Below are 24,962 nucleotides of genomic sequence, written 5' to 3' on the forward strand. Positions count from 1 at the left end.
TTCTGTTTATAAAATGGAAGGTGGTTTGAGGAAAACCTTTTATATTAGAATTGTGTAGTTAGTAGTCAAAGGAAGAATGTGTTACTTGTTTATGGTCCAGGTGGAGACTTCATCACACTTATTTTGTATCTCATGACTGCTAAGAAGTTGTATTTTCATTTAGGGAGCTATTTTTTTCCTCTACTAGTTGCTGCCAAAGCATTGTGCCAAAACCATCAGTCAAGCAGTGAACAAAAAGTCAAAAAAACAGACTGGAAAGAAAGGAGAACCTGAAAGGGAGAAACCAGGAGTAGAAAGCATGAGGAAAAACAGATTGGTTGTGACAAAGTAAGCCTCTTCTATTCCTTTCACCTAAAATCCCAAGTCAAAACGTGTGTTTTACATATTGAATGCTTCTTGCTTAATCTGTCTGAGTAAGTTTAATTCACTCTAAATACGATGACTCTGTAGTTTGTGAGCATATGATACTTCTGTAGCTTGTATAGAGACTGAATTCTGTTATGTAGAGCAATAGGAATGTGTATCTCTCGAATTTATCTTCTCGGCTGTTTCCTTTCTTGAGCAGAAAGGATCCCTGTTCTGTAGCTAGGTTTTCTGTATAGTCATATTAATTGTTGTGGAAGTGGGAGTCTGAGGACTGGACGGCATCTTCAATTCTGCCTTGCTTTAACACTGTTAACTAGATAACGTACAGGCTGGGCTGGAAGTTCTTGCTGCCAAAAGGCTGTTTGCTGCCTTCAGCTGCTGGGATGGAGTTGAGGCTCCAGTGCCTGTACCAACTGGGGAAGGTGTCCTTGTTAGTGGCTATAGAAAAATTGAAAGTGCCAGCAAATAAAAAACAAAACCAAAAAACCCACCTGAAAGAAGTAACAAAGATTAATAAATACAGTTTGGGATATAAGAGATGGTAGGGGAGGAGAAGGTAGAAGATAATTCTTGGGAAAGATCACAGGACAAGATGGTAGAATGATAAAAGTATGAAGAGGAAGGAAGCTAAGAAAAGGAAACAATAAATGTTTAGTGTTGTGGCTGGGAGTGGCTAAACACACACACTGCTGAAGGGGAAGTGGTTTTGCTACAGTTGCAACAACCAAACATCAGAAAACTGTAACCATCAGAGAAGTAGAGGGAAAAGAACTTACTTGTAGCTTAAGATTCCCTCTCCCAATATTTTCAGGTTTTTAGTACTGGCTAGTAGCAAATGTGACTTGTGTTGCTTAGTTCAGTTAGGAAAAAAACACTTTAACAGACTGTTCTTTTTTCGGGGGGGGGGGACGGGACGGGACGACACACCTTATATCTATATATAAAAAATATGTATATCTCTCACATCACTGTATGTGATGCAGATCAGTATGCAGTTGTAGGATGTGTTCTTACCCAAAATACTGTTTTTAAAATAAGCTAGAAGAGTGTCTCAAAGCAGAAAAAGATAATGAAAGGAAGAGTTAGAGCTGTACCTGCTCTTGAGGCGTCTTCCATCCAGCATGTGCTTTCCATGATAATGCATACTTACGTTGCATTAAATGTTTTTCTTAATTTCCTGTTGCCTGTTCTTAAAGCCTGGACAAACTGCACACTGCACTTTCTGAGCTCTGCTTCTCAATCAATTACGTACCAAACATGGTGGTTTGGGAACACACGTTTACCCCAAGAGAATATTTAACGTCTCACCTGGAAATCCGCTTTACCAAGTAAGAAATATTGTAAAGTTAGAAGTATTCATATGCAAGATAAGTCTTTGTTGATTTGATGTTGAAAGTATTGTATACTTACTATGGAAAACTAGTTTTTAAAGGGGTGGATTGTGAAACCCGTAAGTCAAATTCTGATTGAAATGACAAGTTATATGTGCAGACATACACAATTGTTAGTTCCTACTTTAAAACAAAATATATTGGAAATTAATATCACCTATACAATATCCTGATCCTGCATTCCTATGTATTTGGTAGGAGTTCGTGACGCCTATTTTTAGGCATTTATAAAGACTGTCTTCCCACCGTTCTTTTGCACGTGCTGGATTGTTTCAAGTGTTTGAGTTTACTGGCTTGCTGAAAGGGAAATCTAAAAATCAGAACTCAAGACCTGACAAAGCCAACTGAAAAGATATTTTAATTACCTTTTTTCTTAAAAAAAAAAAAAAAAAAAAAATAGTATTGCCACTTGATATTCCTGTCTGTTCCTACCTTGATCTTCCCATCGTTGTTTACAGAAATAGGCAAATGGCAACTTCTGGAGAGGACTTCATATTAAAACAGCCAGCTATCCTGGTTGTCTTTTATGCCAAGGATTACTTATTATGTATTCCATACAAGGTATAAAGACTTAAAACTTCTACTCATCAAGACATAATATTAGGTGTCTCGAGCCCTCCATCTTTAAAGTAAGACAAGGTGGCATAAAAGTAAAGATAACTTCATGACTTTATAAGAAGTCAGCTGTAATCTTCAGGTTTATGAACCTAGACTAGTGAAGGTCATATTTGCTTATTTTTTTTTCACTGGGGGGCGGGGGGGGTTGGCTTGTGGATTGGAGCTGAAGCCACAGGCAGATGCTTTCCTATTTCTTGCCTCATGAAAGAAATGAGGCTTGTTACCCAAAGAGAATAAATGTTCAATTTATAATTATTTTTCAGATATTGAAGTGGCATTTCTTCCAGAGGTTTGCAGTTTACCTTTAAATAAAGTGTTAGTGTTCCAGTGTTAGGAGGTTTTTTGTTTACTGTTTTAACCAGCTCTGTTTCCACATATGATTGGACTAAAGCTTATTATTATGCCACTTAGTCTTGTAATAATACCAATTTTGAATTGGTTTTAAAATGAGAGTCTCTCAGAAGTAAACTTGTGAAAATAGGCTTATTTGCACATTTCCAAGCAACAACAAAAATGTTACTTAAATAAGCTGATGTTCTCCTCTAGAATAACTCATCCCCTTCACCTCTGATGAAGGTAGTAATCTACCAATGTCTTACTTTTTTGTTTTGTTGCTGTTCTGCCTTTGAAAAGTACATACTGCTCAAAAGCTTAGCTCTGAAAGTCTGAGACCATTATAAGCCTAAAATGAATACAACAAGTATTTGTTTACTAAGAAGACTTTGTTTGCTTTAAGGACCCCATGATACAGTTTGCTTGAGGGCCTGGTTTCAGTGAGATACTGGGTAAAGTTAATGTCCATTTGTGTTAAAAGGGAATATGCAGTCCTTTGTGCAGTTCTGATCTAGCTTGAAAGGTAGCCTGATGTATAGGAGATCTGCTATGAGGAGCCTGTTTTTATTTATAGTGAGAATTTGGGCAAATCAAAGTATGTCCTGCAATTTCTTGGCTTTTTGATTAAAGATAGAAATCACTGTGTCAGCTAAAGGGAGATTTGTTTTTCATTAATGAAATTCCTATTTATTTACTTAACATATACCCAAAATTTTAAAATTAGGTGTACAAATATAACTGCAGCCTACCTACCAAATGATGTAAAAATACTCCCTTTCATCTACTTACACAACGATAATTGCTGAGAGGCATTAGCTGTTGAAAGCAGAGCTTCTGATAACTTTCTTGAAAAGTTACTTAAAACAGTTAAAGTGTAATTTTAAATTAAATGGTATGGTCTGTCTTGCAAAATTTATGCACTCAAATACAGTAGGCGTAGTTAAGATAATCAGATGTGCCTTTAAATACTTAAGCAAAACAACACAAGACAGAAGTTTTGCTTTGAATATTTTAATTCGTACTTAATTATTGCTATATGATTTTTTTTTTACAGATATTTAAAACTGTGACAGCAACTTTAGTCAAAGAATTTTTGCCTTAGTTAGTATGCTTTGAACACTTCTAACACATCATTGCTCTTGCATTTCCCAGAAGTTTTTCATTTTAAGACTTTAACATTAATTTATTTACCAAAGTAGCTGTAATATAAGTCTTCCACATTGTGGATTGCCCTTATTTATATGAGGGCAAAAAAGTGTTATTTTAAAAATATTCAGTGAGTATTGTTATAGTCTCATGAAATTTTTGCTGAAAACATGAATACGGTTGTCATTGGCATCTAGAACTATTTTTAAAAGTGCTGGTGTAGTATATTCATTGATTAGAGTTTTATACTTGCAGATTGGAAAAGTGTTCAGAGAAAAGCTTTGAATATAAAATCATTTTTATAGCTGCATCTTTGTCTCTGTTTAATTTTACTAATAAATGCAATTTATTTGTTTCCAATTTTTTTGTTTCTACAAGGTCAATTGTTGGAATGACTATGTATAATCAGGCAACACAAGAGATTGCAAAGCCTTCAGAGCTGTTAACCAGTGTAAGAGCCTATATGACAGTCCTCCAGTCAATAGAAAATTATGTACAGATCGACATTACACGAGTATTTAACAATGTTCTGCTTCAGCAAACCCAGCATTTAGATAGTCATGGTGAGCCAACCATTACCAGTCTGTATACAAATTGGTAAGTAATTATATTTACACTTGTTGCAAGTTTTTTGTATTATTTTTATTTAATTAAAAATCTGGAATTGGAGAAGTGGAGTTGTTTGAAATTTTCATTAAGTTTCCCACTTCAAGTTTACTTCTCCCTGTTTCTGTTAAAAGCACTTTAAAGTTTGCTTATTGTGAAATTCACTTTTTATAGGGGGGAGATGTAGAGTAAGATACAGATATCAGTTGAACTATGAAAGTAAAACTTTAGTCTATAGGCTTTGCTGTCCCTTGTCACACAAGTGTACTTCAGTTGTATAGAGTATCTATGAACACGTGTCTTGTAATCTAAAACTTTTTCCCTTTCTGATAAGGTATTTGGAAACTTTGCTACGGCAAGTCAGCAATGGTCACATAGCCTATTTTCCAGCCATGAAGGCATTTGTGAATTTGCCTACAGAAAGTGAATTGACATTTAATGCTGAGGAGTACTCTGACATATCAGGTAGACTTTGATGTTTCTACTGAATATTTGTGAGGGATAGTTATTGTACGCTTGAGTAGTTGGAATAACAGCAACTCTTAGAGTGTTCTATTATAGACAGCATTTGTTAACCTTCAGTAGTGTTTTAAGTACTTCTTATTCATGTTTTGAATATGCCTTGAGAGAGCTTGCTTTTCCTATTTTTGGTCAAAGCAGGGTTGTTGCATTTAAGCTACAGAGATAGGAGTATAATGTGTTGGTGACTGCTGCTTCAGTTCTATTATGATACAATATTTTTGCAATTAAAACACTATTGCTAGATACATGATGGGCATCAAATAACCGAAGAAGGAATGTTTGAAGTAGAACAGTTTGTTTTATTTCTCAGAAATGAGAGCCCTTTCTGAACTTCTGGGACCATATGGCATGAAGTTCCTAAGTGAAAGTCTGATGTGGCACATTTCTTCACAGGTTGCTGAGCTTAAGGTAACCTTGGGAAACTGGTGGGTGGGAAGACGGGTTGTTTTCTGTTTAAGCTTCCTTTAGGATATTTAATAGCTGTGCTTCTGCATGCCATCTTTTTGAAATGACTGCATCAAACAAACTGACAAAGCTGTGAATTCTACTCTTATTTTGTAGTACACTTGCACATGTAGTACGTGTGTATCCCACATTCTTCAACAGCTGAATGGGCAGGACTTTATGCAGGCTCTGATTTCTATGTTAGATACCCCAAGTTAGGAGTCAAGTCTCTTCTTATCATCAGTGGGAGCAATGTTTTTCAAGATCTCCAGGTGCTTGCAAAGTGCTTACCAAAGTCTGTTGACTCTCAAAACTTAGCATGAAAATCTCAAATGTATCTTAGTCATCTATAAGGACTTACTTTCTTCACCACGTGTGTTAGCATCTATTGTTCAGTTTACATGGATGGGAGACTTCAGGTCTTTTTTCTTTGCCAGTTTTCTTTGGTTTTAGACATATCTTTCCCTCTGGCTGAACAGTATCCATTTATTATAAATGTCTCTATTCTGATAAATAAACCTGCTACCTACAGCAACACAAACAAACAATAAAGTTGGTGCCATGAAAAAAGTTAGAAACATGGGCATCTCAAGGAAGCTGGTTGCATGTATATTCAGAACAATGACAGGGGGAAGCACTTGGTGCCTATGTAATTAACTCTTTTTTCCGGAAAGAGGTTTTAACAAATTTAATAACGTGTACTACTTTCCCAGGATAGTCATACTATTAAAATGCCACTAATTGGCATATATTTGCTTTTCATATGACTTACTCTTTTAGTGTCATTTCCAAATTTAATTCCAAGTTGTTATTACATCGCATCATCTTCAATTTATTTAACCGCTAATTACAATAAGGATTTTTTGGTAACTATTCATGCATGCTGTGTTTTCAGAAATGCACATGAATACTTAAGAGATCTAAGGAACTTTCATTTTTTTTCTTCAACAACAATTTATTATTATTAGCATACCAGGCCTTTAAAAATGTGTGTTTTTAATATATCCCATGTTACAATTTCGAAGGTCTTGTTCTCCCTGTAAACATCGTGAATTTTGGTGCTGCTGAGTTGCTAGGACGTATGATGCCCTAAAAGATTTGAAGCCTTTTATTCAATGTCACAGCTTAAGGAGAGGGGCTGCTCATGCTTTCCCAGCTGCCGCAAGAGCATGCAGCAACCCTGACCTGAGTGACCAGCCAGACAGGGTAGTTGATTCCTTATGCCCATTCCAATTTTTGAGTTTTAGGATGAGATTTTCCAGGTGAGAATGCTGTGATTTTAAGGTTAAATTATGTAACTCTTGGCTATGCACAAAGTGACATCTGTCACATTTCAAGTAAAACACAAAGCTGCTGGGCAGATGTTTGTTGGCCGCTGCTGTCTTTGTCCACTTACTGTGGAGTTGTCATACTTCCTCAAAATCAGCGCGATTGATATTGTAGCTCTGTGTGTTTTTTTAAAAAGCAACTTTAAATTGTCTCTGAGATTTGTTATTTTCTGATACTGCTAAGGATAAGCAGAACATAGTGTAGATCCACATGCACATGACCACATGCTTGGAGGAAAAAAATAAAGTAATAAAATGTTCATCCCTTTGGCTGAGATGCAGTTGGCTTAGCAAGAGAGCACTGAGAAACATCTGCGTTTTGGTGAAGGAAGCAACAAGAGGGATAGAATGGGGAATTTATTAAGAGTAGGCTTCAACGTGCTTGCTTTGCTTCCCGCAATGGGACCAGGTGTTGGGTTTATATCTGAAGTTTAAGACTGGGGCGAGGAGGGGAAGTTTGCCTCATTTAAGTAACTATTTGAACTGTATTCCAGCCTGTTCCTTTTAAATCTTAAACTAATATGCTGGTTATTTTTCGTAAAGCTGAAAGCTTGACTCAGTAACAATGTGCGTGGGCTATTGCCTTCAATCTTGCATTCTGGAGAGCTTTGAGGGATTTAAATTAAAATGTCACACATCTGCCAAGTTCTGATTCGTCGGTTGGTTTAAAATTGCCAATCTTGATTTCAGCGCAAACCAGTCTCGCTTTGGCTTTCAGCATAGAAGTACATCTTGTGTGTCTATGTGCGTGCACATGCGCACACATTCTTGGAGGTGGTTAGTTTGCTACATCTTGTATAGCTTATTTCTTTCATTGCTTTTCACTGAAGATAAGAATGAAAGTGAGAAGACCGAGTGGACTATGGATAGACTTGAGATTGTGGAAATAGCATGACCAATGACACAATGTAATTGAATCTGAGAGGTCTAAGCTGTTGGACAGATCTGCTTTGCACAGGCTACTTGACTGGGTGGGAGTAAACACAGACCACCATTTATTTCATAGCAGCATTATAGTTTAAGTTGTGTTGTTTTTTTCTCCTCCTGTGGTCACAGGAATATCTACTCTGAAATTTAATTTCCCTGCTTGTCAGTTGCTATGTTTTGCCCTGTTTTCAGCATGGGTTGAAGTGAAGTAAAATAAAACTATTAAAGCAGTTAGCAGAACCATCAAAGGTGAAATGTTCTCGGATCCCTAGCATTATATTCCTGCAGGTGTGTCTCTTCTTAGATTTTATGTGATATATCTTAAATTATGTTGCAGGTTTACAATGGTCTACATGTTTGATGAATAGTAGTTTTTCCTGCTCTCTCCTCATTGCTCCTTTTGTTTGTGCTGCCTAGTAAATGAGGGGTCTGGAATGCATCCACTTGAAAAATAAAACTACTAATAATCACTTTGGAAGACCACCCCCAATCCAGAATATCTTGTGTTCTTCCTTCATCTTTCAGTTCTTTTCTACATTGATATTGTTTAGTATACAAAGCACTAAATTAAGTCATCTTTAAAAGAAGGGAAATGCTTTCTTCATTTAATGTTCAGAAGCACACAAGATATCTAAATTTTCTTAGCTGCTGGTTGTCTTCTACCTAAAGAGAGAGAATCATATTTTCCATTTCTGAAATAGGGTACTGTGCATTCAAACTGCAAAAATATTTTTGTAAAATAAAGTACCTATTTCTTGTTTGAAGAGAGTTTAAAAATACTACTTGGCATAACATAAGTTCCTCAGCTAGCAAGAAACCCTTTTTGGATCTGACATTTTATAGATGTGATTATGCAATCTCTGTAACTTAAATCTGATACATATTTGGAGAATGATTTCAGGAAAGTTATTACATTTACCCTAATGCTACAAGTTGCATGTATGAGAGCTGTTACAAATTAGAAACAGACACACATTTTCTTTTCTTTTGGTCAAACTGACATGAAAAATATTGCACTCGAGTTTAACTGTTTCAGGCTAAAGTGTTGGGACTTGAATGAATGTCTTTGTTTTTATTTTATATTATAATGGAAGAAAATTTCAAGTAAACTGCACCAAGATTTAACAATCTGACTCTTATACTCTTCATTCCATTTTTCAATTTTACCAACATTAAATTTATAATCCTTACAGCATAACTAGTGAAAGGAGCAACCCAAAAGAATGGATTACTCTGTGAATCTGCATTTTTATTGATATATGTATACTTTTCTTTAAAAAGCTGAATAGCATGAGGAGCTATTGTCTGATTTTACTGAGTTTCATTCCCTTGTTTTTAAGAAATTGTATGTGTTGCTGAATATAAAAATCATGTTCCAAGGGGTATCTAATCCTCTGCTTTTTGATTCAGAGCTTGCTTTTGTGTAGAGCAGTGCCTGATGATAATACTGATATTGTAGTCCCATTAAGAACACAGTGGGTACATCTGTATTCCACGAGTTTAGTTGCCTCTCTGCCAGACTGAAATATCCTAAACCATGCATTTATCCTCTTAACATACTGAAATCTATAGCTGACCTGAATCCTTGCTTCTTTTTAGAAACTTGTGGTGGAGAATGTTGAAGTTCTAACACAAATGAGGACCAGCTTTGACAAGCCAGACCAGATGGCAGCACTCTTTAAAAGATTATCATGTGGGTAACTAGCAAGGTCCTACTAAAGATTTAGAATTGTTTTTTATCTTTGTAAAGGAAATGAGAAAAATTAATTTCTCTGTATTAAGTATACAGAAGCAGCAAAATGTATGTAAGCTCGTATAAACTGATGCATCTTTTCAAAATTTTCCAGTCTTCTCATGTACAGACAAAATGAGATTTTGGTGTTAATTAGTGCATGGGCACTATAGTAGTGATGAGCTTTAAGCATCATTTCTCTTCAGGGATGATAACACATAGCTATAACAACCAGGCATGTAGCCATAGAAAAGAAAACACAGGCTTTTTTGACACACGTTTCTGAATTGATTCCATCACAGTGTAAGTTATTGCATTCTTTGGAAGGATTTTTACATGTAATTAACATAAGTAATTATTTTTGTTAAAAATAACTATTATAGACATTTTTGGCCTCAGGAAAACACAGAACTAGTGTTAGCATCCAGTATTGTCAGCTGTGTGTAATGGGTTCATTCCATGAAGTGGTTAACAGGATACTGAAAATCCGATTGTCAACTCAGCTATAAAAACCTACTTAAGCACTGTTTATTTTGGCTTTTTTAAGGAATGCCATTGTTTCAGTACCTTGCGTTTTTCAGTATTTTGCTAAATGTTTTCTTTCTCTTTTTTTTGAAGAATTGAGCTTGTAAACAGGTTCTTGTTCACTATTGTTCTCATTTCTCTTCAGCTGTTGACAGTGTTTTGAAGAGAATGACGATTATTGGTGTTATCTTGTCTTTTCGGTCGTTGGCACAGGAAGCACTTAGAGATGTAAGAAATAACTGAATATCTTCTGAATAATTTTCTTTGTATTTAATTTAATGGAATGATAAGGTATTTGAAGCTTCACTATTTAGAAATGCTACCTCTTAAAAGATTGGTATGTGGGTAAAATGGCAATACTCATCCATAGCTGAACTTTGAATTGCAAGTTGGGGCCGGGGGGAAATCTACTTTTTGAGTACTGTTCAGAGAAATGTTACATAAAAACATACAGGTTTTAATTTGAGCATGCCTCTGAATGTTTTCTGTGTTTAGTACATTTCAAAAGCTTTCATTTCACTTTGTCTGCAAACAGCGTGATTTTAAGTTTATTAGGTTTTAATGTCTTAAATCTGTAAACTAATTCATATGCATAAAATTAAAACTCATTTTAAAAAAATTAAGTCATCCAGTAAAATAATGGTAGTGTCTAATTGACCATTAATATGGGAAGTATTTTTTCTCATTTTGTATGTGTTTGTGTCTCTTAGGTCTTATCCTACCACATTCCTTTCCTTGTAAGTTCCATCGAGGACTTTAAAGATCACATTCCAAGAGAGACTGACATGAAGGTAATGTTTGGCCCAAAGGGTGATGGAGTCATTTCTTGGAGCTTACTGAAAATATGTAAGGGGCAAGACTCATGCTTAGTGTGAAAAATCCAGAAACAAAGAACACCCTTTTTTCCCAGAGAGCTAAGTAGTTGTGTATCTGCAGCCTCCTAATGTTCTGGGGTGTGGGGGGAACAACCAACCAACTGATAGGATAAGCACAAGTCTCTATCTGCCAGTGATCGCATTTGAGAACCTTCATGGAAAGAATTAAGAGTGAAATTTATCAAGTGTTAAAACATGACTAAGCAATAAAGGGAAGAATACTGAGCTGCTTCGTAGTGTGAGCAGTATAATTGGTAAAACTAAATGTTTCGAGGACTCTGTGTACATGGTTGGAGCTCTGTGCGTGTAATAGCTACAAGTCTGATTCTGACTTTAAATTGTAAATTCTTGTGAACCCACCGTCTGAAATGCTTGGAAAAAAGTTAGCAGCTTAAATAAGGTGCCTTGCTTCTGAATGGTAGTACCTTTCCATCCAAAAACCCTTGTCGGTACATCACGTGGCTTCTGGACATGTATGCACAGTTGCTGCAGCCTAGCTGTTTTTTTAATCTCTCATTGCAGCTTGGAGCCTATGACGGTTTGCAAGCTTCTTAATGGTATTGTGGCAATCTGATTTGCAGAAAATGTGTAGTGGTATATACATTGTGCAACTCTTGATTCACTTTTACAGAAACAATTTTTAGAAATCCGCTCTTGAGCAAAGTATGGTTTCTGAGGGCCACAATATGTTGTTGTTCCTGAATTTGAAGCTTATGTTTTGCCGTTTAATCTTGAGGAAAGAAACTTAAGTTCTGTTGTGTATGAAGATTCACTAAATTAAAAAAAATCCTTCTCCTTTTTAAAAATACATTACAAGAACAGTTCAGAGTCCATTATGGTGGGCCTCATGATTTCAGAAGACACGGTTTAGCAGTCTGTCTAAAAATGAGTCAGAGGTTGCATGAGTAAGATAAGTTACTGAAATTTCACATGTATGCTATTTCACTCCAAAATATAATCACATGCTCTCTGAAACTTGCAATGCTGATAAACAAGCCATGAATGTTTGATGTCCCAGAAAACATTGAAATTCATACCACAATAGAGGAATTCTGTGAAAATGCTATGGAAAATTACCATCAAGGATACCGGCTCATGATAAAAATTACATCAAAACGATGCAAGTAGTATCATTTTGCACATCAAAGTGCAAGTGCCTTCGCACTTCTCAGGAAAAGCCTTTCTAAAATTCTCACCTATAGTTACAGAGAAAATCATTGGTCACCAAAGCATCACGTTCCATTATTGAACTTGAGTCAGCATGCAGAAGAGGTGAGAAGGGAAGTTCACTGCTTACTTTGCCTGATCTTTTCAGAAAGCACCTTACAGCCTCTGGTATCAAAGGGGTCCTGAAAAATAGGGTAGGATAAAGGCTGCAACAGTAATCATTGAAGACAGTATTTTACCATTGATATTTTTAAGCTGATGATAACAGATCATTTTAAACATCTCAGTGGATCTCTAAAGACATCACTGAACTCATTTGTGTCAGCAGATACAAGAAAGCATAGTACTTGTTGTTTCTCTTCTGAGAGTCACTGGAGTAATTTGGAGTCACTGGAATAATTGGATGGCAAAAAAAGCTAGCTACTGCTAAATAAAACCATGCTGAGGACTGTTCTCTGGCTTATGCCACGTAGCACCACCTGGTTGCCCATGCTTCACGTAATATTTGGCTGTTGGCCTTCTCTGAGCCTGCTGTAGTTCCACTGTGATTCTTGAATATACTTACTTTGTGTGTGGTTTTTTTTTTCTAGTTCAAAGTGTCTGAAATAAATTCTAAGTGCTGTGGTACAGTCCACCGTGCTGGTGTTCGCGTGATACCAACTGCAGATGTCACGTTTTGTGGTGTGACGTGATGCCATGTAGGCTTGTTTGAGAGTACATAGCTTGCCTGGATAATGTTGGAGGACTCTGCATGGAGAAAGAGCCAGACCAGTGTAGTCTTGTCCATAGTGCCTACTGGGAATACTGGGAACTCTGACATGTGCTACCCGCAACTCTGCCAGAGCTTTGTCTTGAAAACAGCTTGTTGGAAGGGCCAGAGCTGTGCTGTGAGCCTGCTAACAATTAAGCCCTGTGGACAATCAGCAGTGCACTGTCTGAGCTTTCTCCTGGCCTTGTCACATACAGCAGTGCAATTGTAGGCAACAAAGGCTTCTTTTGGGACAGTAAGGCAGACTACTTTTTCTTAAATGAAGGCATGTCAACAGACAGATCTTTACAAGGCTTTGTACAATGGGTTGGGATAATTGTCCAATTGGGCATATTTTAGGACATAGTAACATAGTAATTTCCTACGTATTGAGTTTACAACACAAAGCATAAATAGCTTTAAAGCTGTTGATGAAATAAATACTTGTTATGAAATGTTATTTTTATTTTAGTATCCATGAAACTTATGGTTTGGGGTGACCGGCAAAATGGGGATTTGTTCTCCTTTTATTTGTTTTTGTTGGTTTTTTTTAATATTAAATTGTTGGGCTGTCTATACAGGCTTTGTTTCTAAACAGGCTTGCGTTTGTTCCACTGTTGCTCCTTAACCAGTTTGTTGTGAACCAGCTCCCGTCTAGATGCTCTGTAATTCTTTTAATGCAGGACTGTACTCAAGCTAATATCATATGTCTTGCTGACAGCATAGCACTGTGTGAACAAAATTGTATGCTTTTCATATCAGAACTTGCCCTCGGGTAGCCAGGCTGGAGCACACGAATAAGGATAATCTTGCACAATATCCCCTACGTGCAGCTGACCAACTATATGTGAGAATTTATGGGCAAAGTGTAAAACTTCTCAAATGTTAATGGCAGTAAGACACGTTGCTAGCATTTCCCGTACTCCTTTGTACTTGGTATAAACCTGCTTTTGTAGAGAGTCATCTGAACTACAGCTTCAGATACTTTCGTCCAGAATATAAACTGGGGAAATAGAGAACTGTGTTGCAAGTTTGTTAATGGCAATAAAAGATACAGCCTGGGACAGGCTGGAAAATAAAATACGTTTCAAAATGTTCTTAGTTCCTCCAAGTGTTAGGGCCACTTAGAGTCTAATTCTTGGCACTTGGAATCACAGGACACTGAATCTGTATCAAATTTGGCTGTTGCAAGATTTCTTTTCTGCCTTACTCTGGTATTTCACCAGCTTGCGACTTTTGGCTTTTGTCTAAAAATGCTATATTTGCAGATGTTAGCTGATACTTTAGATCTAGTAGAGAAAATCTGTTAGTTTCTTTTGAACAGTAAAGATGTAGAAACAGCTAATTGGAAGTCAGGATGTTTGCTTTGGAGGTAGTGTAGAATACAAGCTTTGTTTGGCTTGACAAAAAGAAATTATAATCTAGCACACAAAGTACTGACCCAGCTGTTCAATGTAGGTTAGAAACAAACAAAAATCTAGAGTGTCTCTATCTTGTTTTAGCCAAGTCTCTGAAATTCCTTAGTGCCTCAGACTCTAGTATAAACATTTTAAACATGACAGCAAAACTGTGCTTCATCATGTTTATGCAAAAAGCATTCAATGTTGTCTTTTTTGTAATTATCTTTCTTCTGGTCCTCAGGTGGCAATGAATGTATATGAACTGTCATCAGCTGCTGGATTACCTTGTGAGATTGATCCTGCCTTGGTTGTAGCACTGTCTTCCCAAAAATCAGGTAAGAAGTTACAACTTAAAAACTACAAGTGTTTTTTTAAAAAAAAAAAGGGGGGGGGGGCCAGGCATGGAAGTGTTTGAAGTGCTAGGAGGAGACTTTTATATCTTGGGTCCTTTGTATTCCTTCGATGAACTTCATAAATAGCATAAGAACATGTATTATTTGTGCCTGCTGCCTACTGATGTGTTAGCTTGAAAATCTTTTCAACCACATATGAATTAACTTGTTGACCTAGAAAAGGATAACGAGTAGATGTTGAAGGAGTTTAATAGCTAATGGTGAAAACTGCTGTAATTTAAGGACAATGAAAATAGGACTCTATTGTGAACGACTACAGACACGATCAGTGCTGTTGTACAGATCTTTAACAAATCTGTGTCACGTAAGAGGCATTAGGAGCTGAAATGCCAGCTGAATGCTCTTCATGAATTTCACAACATTGTGTTACTGGTGTGTTATACAAGTGTTAACATGGAGCTTACAAGGGGAAACATGGTAAAATAAACATGTTAATGTTCTAACATGTAAAGTGCTTCCTCTTATTTGCTTTAAAGCAACACTGTCTAAGCTTTTCAGTTTTGTTTACTCTGGCAGGTTCGAAGGCATGAATTAAGACTCTTAAGTGCTTTTTGACAGTCTTCAGCTTTGTTCCCTGTCTTCCTTGCTGAGCGCTTTATTGCTTTTTTGCCTGTGTGTAATGGATAGTTAATGTTATAATCAGATCGTGAATATTTTAAATGCTGCCTAAGTTGTTTTTTCTTGCTTTAATAGTAGTTATTTTGGGAAGGGAAAATACAGCTAATTCCAAGGGGCATTTTAATATTCAAACTTAAATGTCAAGCACAATTTCTTTGTATCCCTTAAAAAAAAAAAGTTTATTTGTTTTATATACATTATATGTATAATATACGTAGGTATATCTTTGGAAGATAGCTAGTATCTGAAATGGCATTTTAAATAGATTATTTTCATTGTGGCGCAGCTGTGAAATGTTGAAGCTGGGTGAACAAGACAGGGAATTTCTGTGTATTTTCATGATTGGTTAGGATCTTGTATTTTGATTCTCACCTTTGCAGTTTGTGGTATTTTGCTTTTAGTAATTCAGTTTTTATAGATACAAGTACTGTATTTCACCAACTGTTGACTTTTTTTTAAACTAATCTTATGCTAATGTGTGGTGATGCTGCTATTTTTGAAAACACAAGGTTTTAGTGTGAATTGAGGTGAGCGCACATCACCTTCTGTTTGTTCATCAAAAGAAGAGTGCAAGAGAAATTCTCCTCACCTCAAAGCAATAACTGGATCTACACCAGCATGTAAAAATACTATTCTGCTCAGCATATTAGTCTTAGTAACTAAATGGTTAGAAGTGATAGAGTGGCAGCGGCTTGCCTTCATTCTTGTAGATAACAAACTGGACATTTTGAAGCTCCACCCTGTGTCTTTTGGCAAGGCTGCCATAATATTCCTCCTTTCACAAGTTTATTGTTGTTGGGTTTAAAATTCAGTTTGGTCAAACATTTTATACTCTAAACTACCTGCAGTTGAAAGGAAATATTTTAAGATTACTTCTTTAATTAAAGAACTTTGGTTTTGTTTTTAGAAAACATTAGTCCAGAAGAAGAATATAAAATTGCTTGCCTTCTCATGGTCTTCGTGGCAGTCTCCTTGCCGACTTTGGCTAGTAATGTGATGTCTCAGTATAGCCCCGCCATTGAAGGTAATGTAGAGTCAGCTAAATATTTGCTGTGAATGCTTTCTTCATAATAGTCCTGGTAGTTTCCTGAATACGTTTGTTTTAAATGTTCACTATAAAATGTAAGTAACTAAAATTTAAAAATCAGTTAGCCCTAATCCAGGAAGGTTCTTCTGAAAGTTGCTTTAAAAAGCATTTACTTAACTCTTGTTTGAGATTACTTTCTATGAAAAATGAGTCTTCTACTTGAGATTTTAAGAGCAGTTCAGATACTGTAGGGGGCAATCTTGTGCCAATATGTGGAATTGCTAGAGCATATATTCTACATTAATTAGCGTGAGACTTACTATGTAATAGTATAGATGTTTTAGTAATCTTTACGTTGGCTTTGGGCCACTTATACAAGGTGTCTTTTCTATATTTAATATGCTTAGTAACATGAACAGCATAAAAATTTTGAAAACAGAATCTGGAAGGTGTAAGCTGTGAACAGAATTACATCCTATGCAGTAGTTCAACTGTCTTATTTAAAAAAAAAAATAAAAATCTTTGCCTCGAGGAAATTCTTTGCAGGTAATCCACAAAAAAAAAGTTCTCTTTCAGACAAAATTAAGTTGAAAAAAAAAAAAAGACTGACAAAACTGTTCCAACACATACAAAAGTCACCTTTCAGCTGTTCAAGCTATTTCCTTTGTGATGTGTAGCATGGCTTACATAAAAGACCATGTTTATTCTGCATCCATTTATTGGGTACAGCGTGTGTTTTCTATTTTTTTAAAAGTTGCATTATTTTTAACCTGGTCAAAATTTAACTCACAAAGAATGTCTAAACTGACTTCTGAAAATTTAAAGTATCGGGAAAAGACCAAAAATTCTGAAAGCCACCTTTATCACTTAGCGTAGTATGCAAATCACTTTTTTTGAGAGACCCAAGATTCTTGTTTTAAATGGGGTTAATCAACGTTTTCTTCAGTTTTGAGAGATTAGGGATTTGTTAACTCCAGTTTCATTTTAAACAGATAGTGTAGCCTTTTGCCAATTGTGAAAAAGTTGGATAAATCTCTGATGCAATGAGTAGAACTTGAACATGTATTTGAAAAGTTATGAATTTTAAAGCTAACAGCTTTTTCTGATGAAGAGGGAGAATAATCTGTAACCCACAGAGTTGTTTCATGTTATCTGTACGCTCATAGTATTTCTACGGCTTTTTGTGAGCTTTTTCAAAGTCATGATGGCCGAATGAAAATCTCAGAATATAGGCAAAAACGGGGAACATCAAATGTGATTGGCAAGGGGCACGGCTAGTAACTTGCTTGTTAAAGAAGCAAGTTCTCTTAACTCAGTCCAAATGAACTTGCTTATGTGTGTTTAAGACCACATTTCTTAAATATGACTTGTTTATAGTTTCGTAGAAGAAATCCTCTGGAAGCACTTTCTGCTACCGGTTTCTCCTTCAAAAGCATCTTACCTACTGCAGAGTCTCAAAACTTACACTACTTGCCAGGGGGACAGAACTAAAAGTTTTTAATGGTGATTGTATTTTCACATTCGCCCCCCTGCAAATTTATTTCTAAGAGCATCAGTCAGGTTAGCTAGAGGTTCTCCAGCAGGTTAGAGCTCATGCGGGTTTGCCTTCCTCAAACTCCCCTCTCTTCCAAGGACCCTCTTAGTCCTCAGGTTCTTAGCAGGCTGAAACAACAGATAATTCTTATCTTCTGCCTGTTTTATATCACGTAGCTTAAATATTCCAGTTTCTGTGATTTCATTTACATTCAGTAACTCTTAACGTGAAGTCAGGCAAAGCCTGTTTCAAAGTGGATTCTTAAAGTAAGTACAGTTAATACGGTCTCATAAAACTGTGACTGGAGAGAAGTTACATCTAGAACTTAAAGCCTGTATTAGGAGTTGCTACTGATTTTGAGATGTGGCCTCTGTATTATGTAATTCTTTACTGAGTGGGCTCTTTTTTATTGAGAGAAAAAAAGTCTGGCAAAAGGAATATATAAAATATGTTCGCTCTACAGAAATAACTGAATAAACAGAATAGACCTTGTCAGTCCTGCCTTCCTTGCATATTACTTTTTCCTGTGTTCTGCCCTTACTGTAGAATACCTGGTTTTAGACACTTAATATAGATGCTATTTCCAGAATGAGAACTTAATAAATGCTGCTTTTTATGAAGTAAATTCCCTGGACAAATCCTGAATTTATCCATCAACAAGTCACAGATTTGAAGGAGTTTCAGCTTTCTAATCTGGCAAGACATACCTCCCAAATACAGACAGTTCTTGGACAGCTTTAGCAATGTCTGCGTTCTCTCTGCCTACTTCAAGATCAAGCCGGTTTCTTCCACTAGCTCCAGATAAAGGCCCAGACTCTTAACAGACCTTTACTTTTGTTCCCGGTAAGAAACCTGAACTGCTAGTGAAATATCAGGCTAAAGGACTAATTTGTTGTCTAGAGGCTAGAATAGAACACTAGTCTGCAAGAGACGTAGCCTTTTCTAATACTTGAAACCTGTCGCAGGTTGGAAGACAATTCGTCAGTTGAATTCCCTTGCTGATGCTTTTTCTACAGTCTCAGACATAAAAATGAAGTCACTTCAAAAAATCAAGCCAGTTCAAAAACAAATATAAACTTAAGTCAGCAGAATTAAGCAGAACAGATGGTCTTGACTGATGTTCAAGAAAAGTGGTGATTATTCTTTTTTGGACTAGCATATTCATGCAGCAATATTTCATTAAAAAATAGGAGATGTAGTAGGAGTATCAACTCCGGGGGACCTGCTGGTGGAGATCCACAGGGATCTTTGCTGGGACCTACTAGTCAGCATATTCACAGAACACCCAAAAGGGGGGCTGAAGAGTGAGGTGAGAAAATTTTCATATCATGTAAAGTTATTGAGGGTATTAAAGGAGTGAAGATCTGCAGATAGATATTATGAGGCTGAGTAAATTGGGCAATAAAATGACAGATAAAATGCATTTTAAGTAACAACAGTGATACGCATGGGGAAAAAGGTTAATTTTTCACATGTGGAGTGATGGGGTCTAGTTGACCTCGCTATTCAAGCATGATCTTGGAGTTACAATAAATGACTGAATGAAAAAATGAGCTCAGTGCTCAGCAATGGTCAAAAAAAATTGGTAAGAATCAGCAGTGTTTGCATGCTTGAATGCTTGTTAAGTCCTTCAGAGACCACCTCCTTTTCATATGGTAGGACTTTTCCAAGATAGTTGCCCAGGCGTCTATTAATTTTGTTTTAGAGTGGTAGATTTGACTTAATTTGCCTAGAATAGATACCAGGCTTACTGAGGAACAGTTCTTCTGCTCTCTTTGAAAACTGGTGTCATTTAATCACCTTCCAGGCCTCTGAAGCCTGGGTGAATTTTAGGCAAGATGTTATGTACAGCAATTAGCAATTAGACAGTTTTGTTCTTGAGTTCCTGTAGATCTCTTGGGTGAATGCTGTCCGGGCATGACGACTTGTTCATTTACACAAAGGGGAGAAAGACAGCCAATTAGCTTGAAAAAATCCTGCTTGCACGTGTCTTTTTAGCCTAGTCAAGTGGTAATACTCTCAAGTTTTGTAGAAACCAAATAAACTTCTACTATATTCTTTTTCCTTATTTCTAAAAGCCACAGGGATCTTTGTCAGGTTGTTGTGGCCATTACAGCATTCAGAAGGGAGATCTGTACTTCTGGTGGCTTCCCTGATACCAAGTTCAGTGTGAAAGAGTACTTTGCTGTTGTGTAAGATGCTAAAAGTTGATCTTTCATTGTGACAAGTCTGTTTAGTCTTTGGTGATGTATTCCAAAGTATTCTTTGGAAAATATAATTTTCAAACGTGATGCTGAGGTAATTTGTATATGTTTTTGTTTAGGGCATTGCAACAACATTCATTGCTTGGCAAAAGCTATCAACCAGATTGCTGCAGCTTTGTTTACCATCCATAAGGGAAGCATTGAAGATCGTCTTAAAGAATTTTTGGCTGTATGTATAACTTCATTTCTAGAGCTAGCTCCTCTAAAAAGAGGGGAACTCTCACCCCCTAATGCCCCTCAATCCGTTTGATACATAGTGTCGCTTGCGCATTGCTGTCATTAAATTATCAAGGTGTTTGTCATTGCAAGTGTTACCTTTACAGTGGCAATCAGCCATGAGTAATCTTAATCACAAGGGCATACTATAAACATTTAGATTAGTATGGATGAGTATTGATTAACCAACATCTATTCCAATTGCAATATTGCTTCATAATGCTTGTAATGTTACTTATTTTCCTGTAGTAATAGATTGCAGAGAAACTAGTATTATTGTGTAATACAGTGGTGATTTTGATTAGGAGAAAATCACGTGTGGGTAAGTTACTTTTCGAAGTCTAGCAATAGGTTAAAATTCGTACCTTAACAAGAAAAGTATCTGTTGACTTCAGGAAGTATTTTCAAATTCAGGTAGAAAATGTAGTATTAATTTGGGATGCAATGCAATTGATTTCATATAAATCTGGTTTTGGTGCACAAGAGAAAAAAGCATATCGTTAAGACGAGTCTATATGTAGATTAAATTTAGTAGTAGTCCTTTAGCAATAGTCAGCTTTGTGTGATGTTGGAAAGTAACAGTAGCAAATCAGTACAAGTGTCATAATTTTTTTTCAGTATAATCCGTAGTATTTTAGCAGATACCATCTCCTACATTGTGTGGCCCATGACTGGAAAAAGAAATGTGCAATGCATATAGAGTCGAGATTCTGTCTAGCAGACTTTTTCCCATGATGTGTTGGACTCTCTAGTTTATTTTACTTTTTCAAAGAAGGTAACTCCAGAGTGGCTTTTGAGTTGTACCTTTCAAAATGTCTGCCCTTCTTAAGCACAGTAACTGTCTGATAGCGGTATGTTACAGGGATATTTGGGAAGAGGGATTTTTATGCTTCAGCGTAGGTTGAAGATCAAAGCTTCTGAAATCCTTAGTGATGCTTAGAAAAAAAAAATGAAAAGCCTTTAGGTGGTGGTGATGCACTTTAAGTACATTTTGGTGCGCTGCTTAAGTAGAAACAGAATTTTTGAAGTGGCTCTTAATTAGCCAATACTTGAAGGGAAACTAAAGGCTAAAACAGCAGCTTCACTTTAATTTCTAAAAATTACTACTGATTTTGAGTGATTCGTGATTCTTGCTGTTTGGCCTTGAAATGTGAAAAAATATCCCTTCCTCCCCTTATTTTAGGTGCCTTACTCACTTATGGGGGTGAGATAATGGTAACTTTCTGTAACTAGAAGTCTACAGAAACAATTTTTCTTTTTTTTCTTAGAAGGATCTTTCACTTCTGGAAATTCATTGCGTTTTGTAAAACAGAAAAAACCTTTGGCCATTGACCTTGTCTAATGCAACGGCTGGCTGTAAAAGATGAAAGAGAAATGGTTGTGTCAAGTTGCATACATTTGACAAGTGAAGGAAACCAGTATAGTTTCATGTGATAAAAACACTTTTGGTATGAGGTTTGCATTTTTTCAGTGTTTACGAACTGGTTTCAGACCACTGCTTTTACTGCACAGACCATGACTTGATGGTTCGGATATTTTGTTAATCTTTCTTTTCTAACACCTTTTGTATATCACTTACTGTTAGCCTGAAAGAAAAACATTTCTCTCAAGAAGAAAATATACTGCTGGAGATGATCTGCTTTCCTGTCAAAGTTAATTAAATATGGAAAAAACTTACTCATCAGTATTAAATAACCTAGTATGTACTAAGATTCTTTTGAAGTATGCATATTCACTTTACATTACAGGTTGATTCATGACAGAATTTGGTCAAGAGGAATATTGATTTAGATTTTTAAAGTTAGTATTTTAAGTTGAAATCCATTGCTGGTAAACAGGTGGTTTAGGCACGTTGCCATTGCTTGATGTGAGGACAGAAATGATGATTGTACATCTGAAAGTTGAAGGGGGGGTCTTCTCAAATTTCTGTAACGTATGAAAACATGGGTTATCGATGCATCTGCAAATTAAGTATTTTACTGTGTTCTGTCATCCTGAGCTTGTAAATATCTAAGTCCATGTTAGAAGTTTCTGGATATCTTCTAAAACTAGTATTGTAGGGTTGTTCATGGTCTGATAAAATATTATTCATTTACATTTAGGATGACATTTCTTCAATTAAAAATACAGCTCAGGAAGTAAAACTCAACTTTTTCGTCTATTGCAAAATGGGTATAACTTCAAATGATAGAAACCTCAATCACTTTAAATCTTACAAAAATGCAGTAAGTTACATATGTATTGGGAAGGACAGAGAAAGTGGGATCTTGATCCTATGGGAGTTCTGTCATTGATTTCAGTAGACTGTTATAATGGTCAACCAAGGATTACAACTAAAAGTTCTTTGCAATAAATGAATTCACTTTTTGTATTAAAATATCACATATCACTTATTAAACACTACTAGAAATAAACAAAAATGGCTCCCTGAGACTAAAGCCCAGTGATGATTCATGTGCTCAGGATTACTTAACTTACCTTTGTAGTTACTAGTACAACACAGTGTCCATTGGCTAGGATACTGATTTTTTCAGAAAGGTTTTGTGTGTGTGTGTGTATAGCGAAATAGCAGAAGCCGATCAATGCATTGTTTTATTTATTGCTTTGAAATACTCATTTTATGTAGCTTGCATCGTCTAGTCTACTGAAGATTGGCCAGGAGACGGACAAAACTACTACAAGGAACAGAGAATCTGTTTACCTACTACTAGACATGGTAAGCTTTTGTCTATTTGTGTTACTAACTTAAGGAATAGGCTCCACAATGTGTCATTCAGCAAGGGAGTTTTGGGTGTCACATTGGGTGTTGCAGCTCATCAGCCAGTGGAAATAATTTTTTATGTCATTCTTCCTGGCATTCTAATGTTGGGAATTAATTTTTTTTCATTCCCCCAACACAAACACACACACACATTTTTATCCTTGTCCTTTGTTGCCTACAACATTGTATCACATTGTTCAGATCGTTTTAATTGTTCACTTAGTTCATGCGATACTAAAAGGAAATTTCACTTTAAAGAAGTACTGTTCAGAGTGGGGGGGGAAATCCTCTCTGCTAAGAGGTTCTCCTTGCAGTATTCTGTGTCTTTTGGAAGTGGCAGGAGTGCTATATGACTACAAGTATAGGAAAGCTGTATGACTAGCTTTGAGAAGCAGTGAGTTTATAGTAATGTGTTTCTCCCCGATGTCTAAACTTTGTATTATTACTTTTTGCTATGAAATATGCAAGTGGTGTTGTGGTGCAGACCAGAAGTATCTCCATGAAATAGATTAGCAGCAGCAGCCAGTAGAAGGTGTTCTGCAGAACCTTGTGTTTCTGGTATTTTTCAGATTGTGCAGGAGTCTCCGTTCCTGACAATGGATCTCTTGGAGTCTTGTTTCCCTTACGTCTTGCTGAGAAATGCATACCATGCTGTCTACAAACAAAGTGTCACATCCTCTGCCTAAGTATCTACTTACTGGAGATAAGACATAGCACGCATCTATGTGGCCTCAGTTTTATCTGTAAACTGTGGAGCTATTTTACTTTATGGCCTGATGAACAGTTTTGTGGATTATAAACTTTTTCCATAAAGTTGTATTTCTGATCAGTGGTTTCTTAATATGGTTGTACTACAATATAAGCTTGGTTGATTTTAGGTTGCACATTCATGGAAAATCTTTTTTCTCATTTCTTCCTTTTTTTTTTTTTTACTTTAGAGCATCAGTTATGTTTAAAAAATACTACTTCTGCTATATGTTTTTTGATATTGAACATGCAAAACAAAAATTGCTTGTTTATTTCCCAGAAGAAAAATGTATTTAGTGATTATTTTAGATAGTGTAGCTTTCATCTGTGTGTAAATTATTTCATATAGGGAGAGTTATAATCTTGTACCTATTGTTCTTATTGAAAACAAATATTGGATGTGCATTTCTGTGAAGTAATTACAGCATTTCTAGTTTTATTTTGAAACATTCACCAATCTACATACTGTGACACTATCTAACATTAAAAATGTTATAGGACTGCTTATCCTTCAGACAGCAAACCTCTCCCGATATTCTTAAACAACAGCAAGTGGTGTTGTTTGTATAAAGCATAGTGGAAATTTTTTTTAAACTAACTTCTGTGGTGCCCTGTTGGCATTAACACTACCATTGTACCCTGCTGTATAATAAACATTCTTACACATTTATCACATGTTGATAAAATGTTAGCCCTTAACCACTTTTTATATGTTTTAAATTTTTGAAATTCAAGTGTACCTTCCATAACATACAATAAACACTAGACTGTATTATCTGTAGGTGAATTATTTTTAATATAAATGTTATCCTAGTATTTTAAGCTTAAACTGTGCTGTTGTGCATTGATTTACATCTCACAGTTCATTAAATATCAATCCTTAGAGCTTTTATGTGAAGACTTCTTTTAATCCTTCACCTTTTGGCTTCTGCAATAGTGAATCTTGTAAAAAGTTGGAAGAAGAAATTAAAAACAAAGTAAAAAGTGTCAGTTTAGTGCCATTATCCTTTAAATCTTAATTTTACATAATAAAGCAAGAAAAGCATTTATATAGTACGTAGCGATGCCAGTTGTACCCATAGAAATAAGTGTATTGTTAAAGTATAAAACTTGAAATAATTATAAAACAGGAGAGTGTTGCTAAAACGGTAACATCAGCCATTACTGAGACAGATGTATAATAGGCCTTTTTTATCAGTCGTGCAAATTGGCATGCAGGATAGCATCAGCTCATTTAGCCTGAAAGCTGACCAG

General features: G+C 36.0%; 1 protein-coding gene across 1 annotated transcript in view; it reads left to right on the forward strand.

Annotated features, from left to right (window-relative positions):
- Positions 1-24,698, forward strand: part of NCKAP1 (NCK associated protein 1) — a 61,284-nt gene extending 36,586 nt beyond the window's left edge. The window contains exons 19-31 of the mRNA XM_009281080.1: positions 188-327; positions 1,563-1,694; positions 4,233-4,451; positions 4,795-4,925; positions 5,293-5,390; positions 9,281-9,374; positions 10,084-10,166; positions 10,649-10,729; positions 14,370-14,463; positions 16,067-16,183; positions 20,044-20,153; positions 22,827-22,916; positions 23,531-24,698. Of these exons, the coding sequence (XP_009279355.1) occupies positions 188-327; positions 1,563-1,694; positions 4,233-4,451; positions 4,795-4,925; positions 5,293-5,390; positions 9,281-9,374; positions 10,084-10,166; positions 10,649-10,729; positions 14,370-14,463; positions 16,067-16,183; positions 20,044-20,153; positions 22,827-22,916; positions 23,531-23,647 (1,506 nt within the window). The 3' untranslated portion in view covers positions 23,648-24,698. The remainder of the gene's footprint in view (positions 1-187; positions 328-1,562; positions 1,695-4,232; positions 4,452-4,794; positions 4,926-5,292; positions 5,391-9,280; positions 9,375-10,083; positions 10,167-10,648; positions 10,730-14,369; positions 14,464-16,066; positions 16,184-20,043; positions 20,154-22,826; positions 22,917-23,530) is intronic.
- Positions 24,699-24,962: the final 264 nt, after the last annotated feature.

The sequence above is a fragment of the Aptenodytes forsteri genome, unplaced genomic scaffold (assembly GCF_000699145.1).
Source record: "Aptenodytes forsteri isolate BGI_AS27 unplaced genomic scaffold, ASM69914v1 Scaffold340, whole genome shotgun sequence".
Taxonomy (NCBI): Eukaryota; Metazoa; Chordata; class Aves; order Sphenisciformes; family Spheniscidae; genus Aptenodytes; species Aptenodytes forsteri.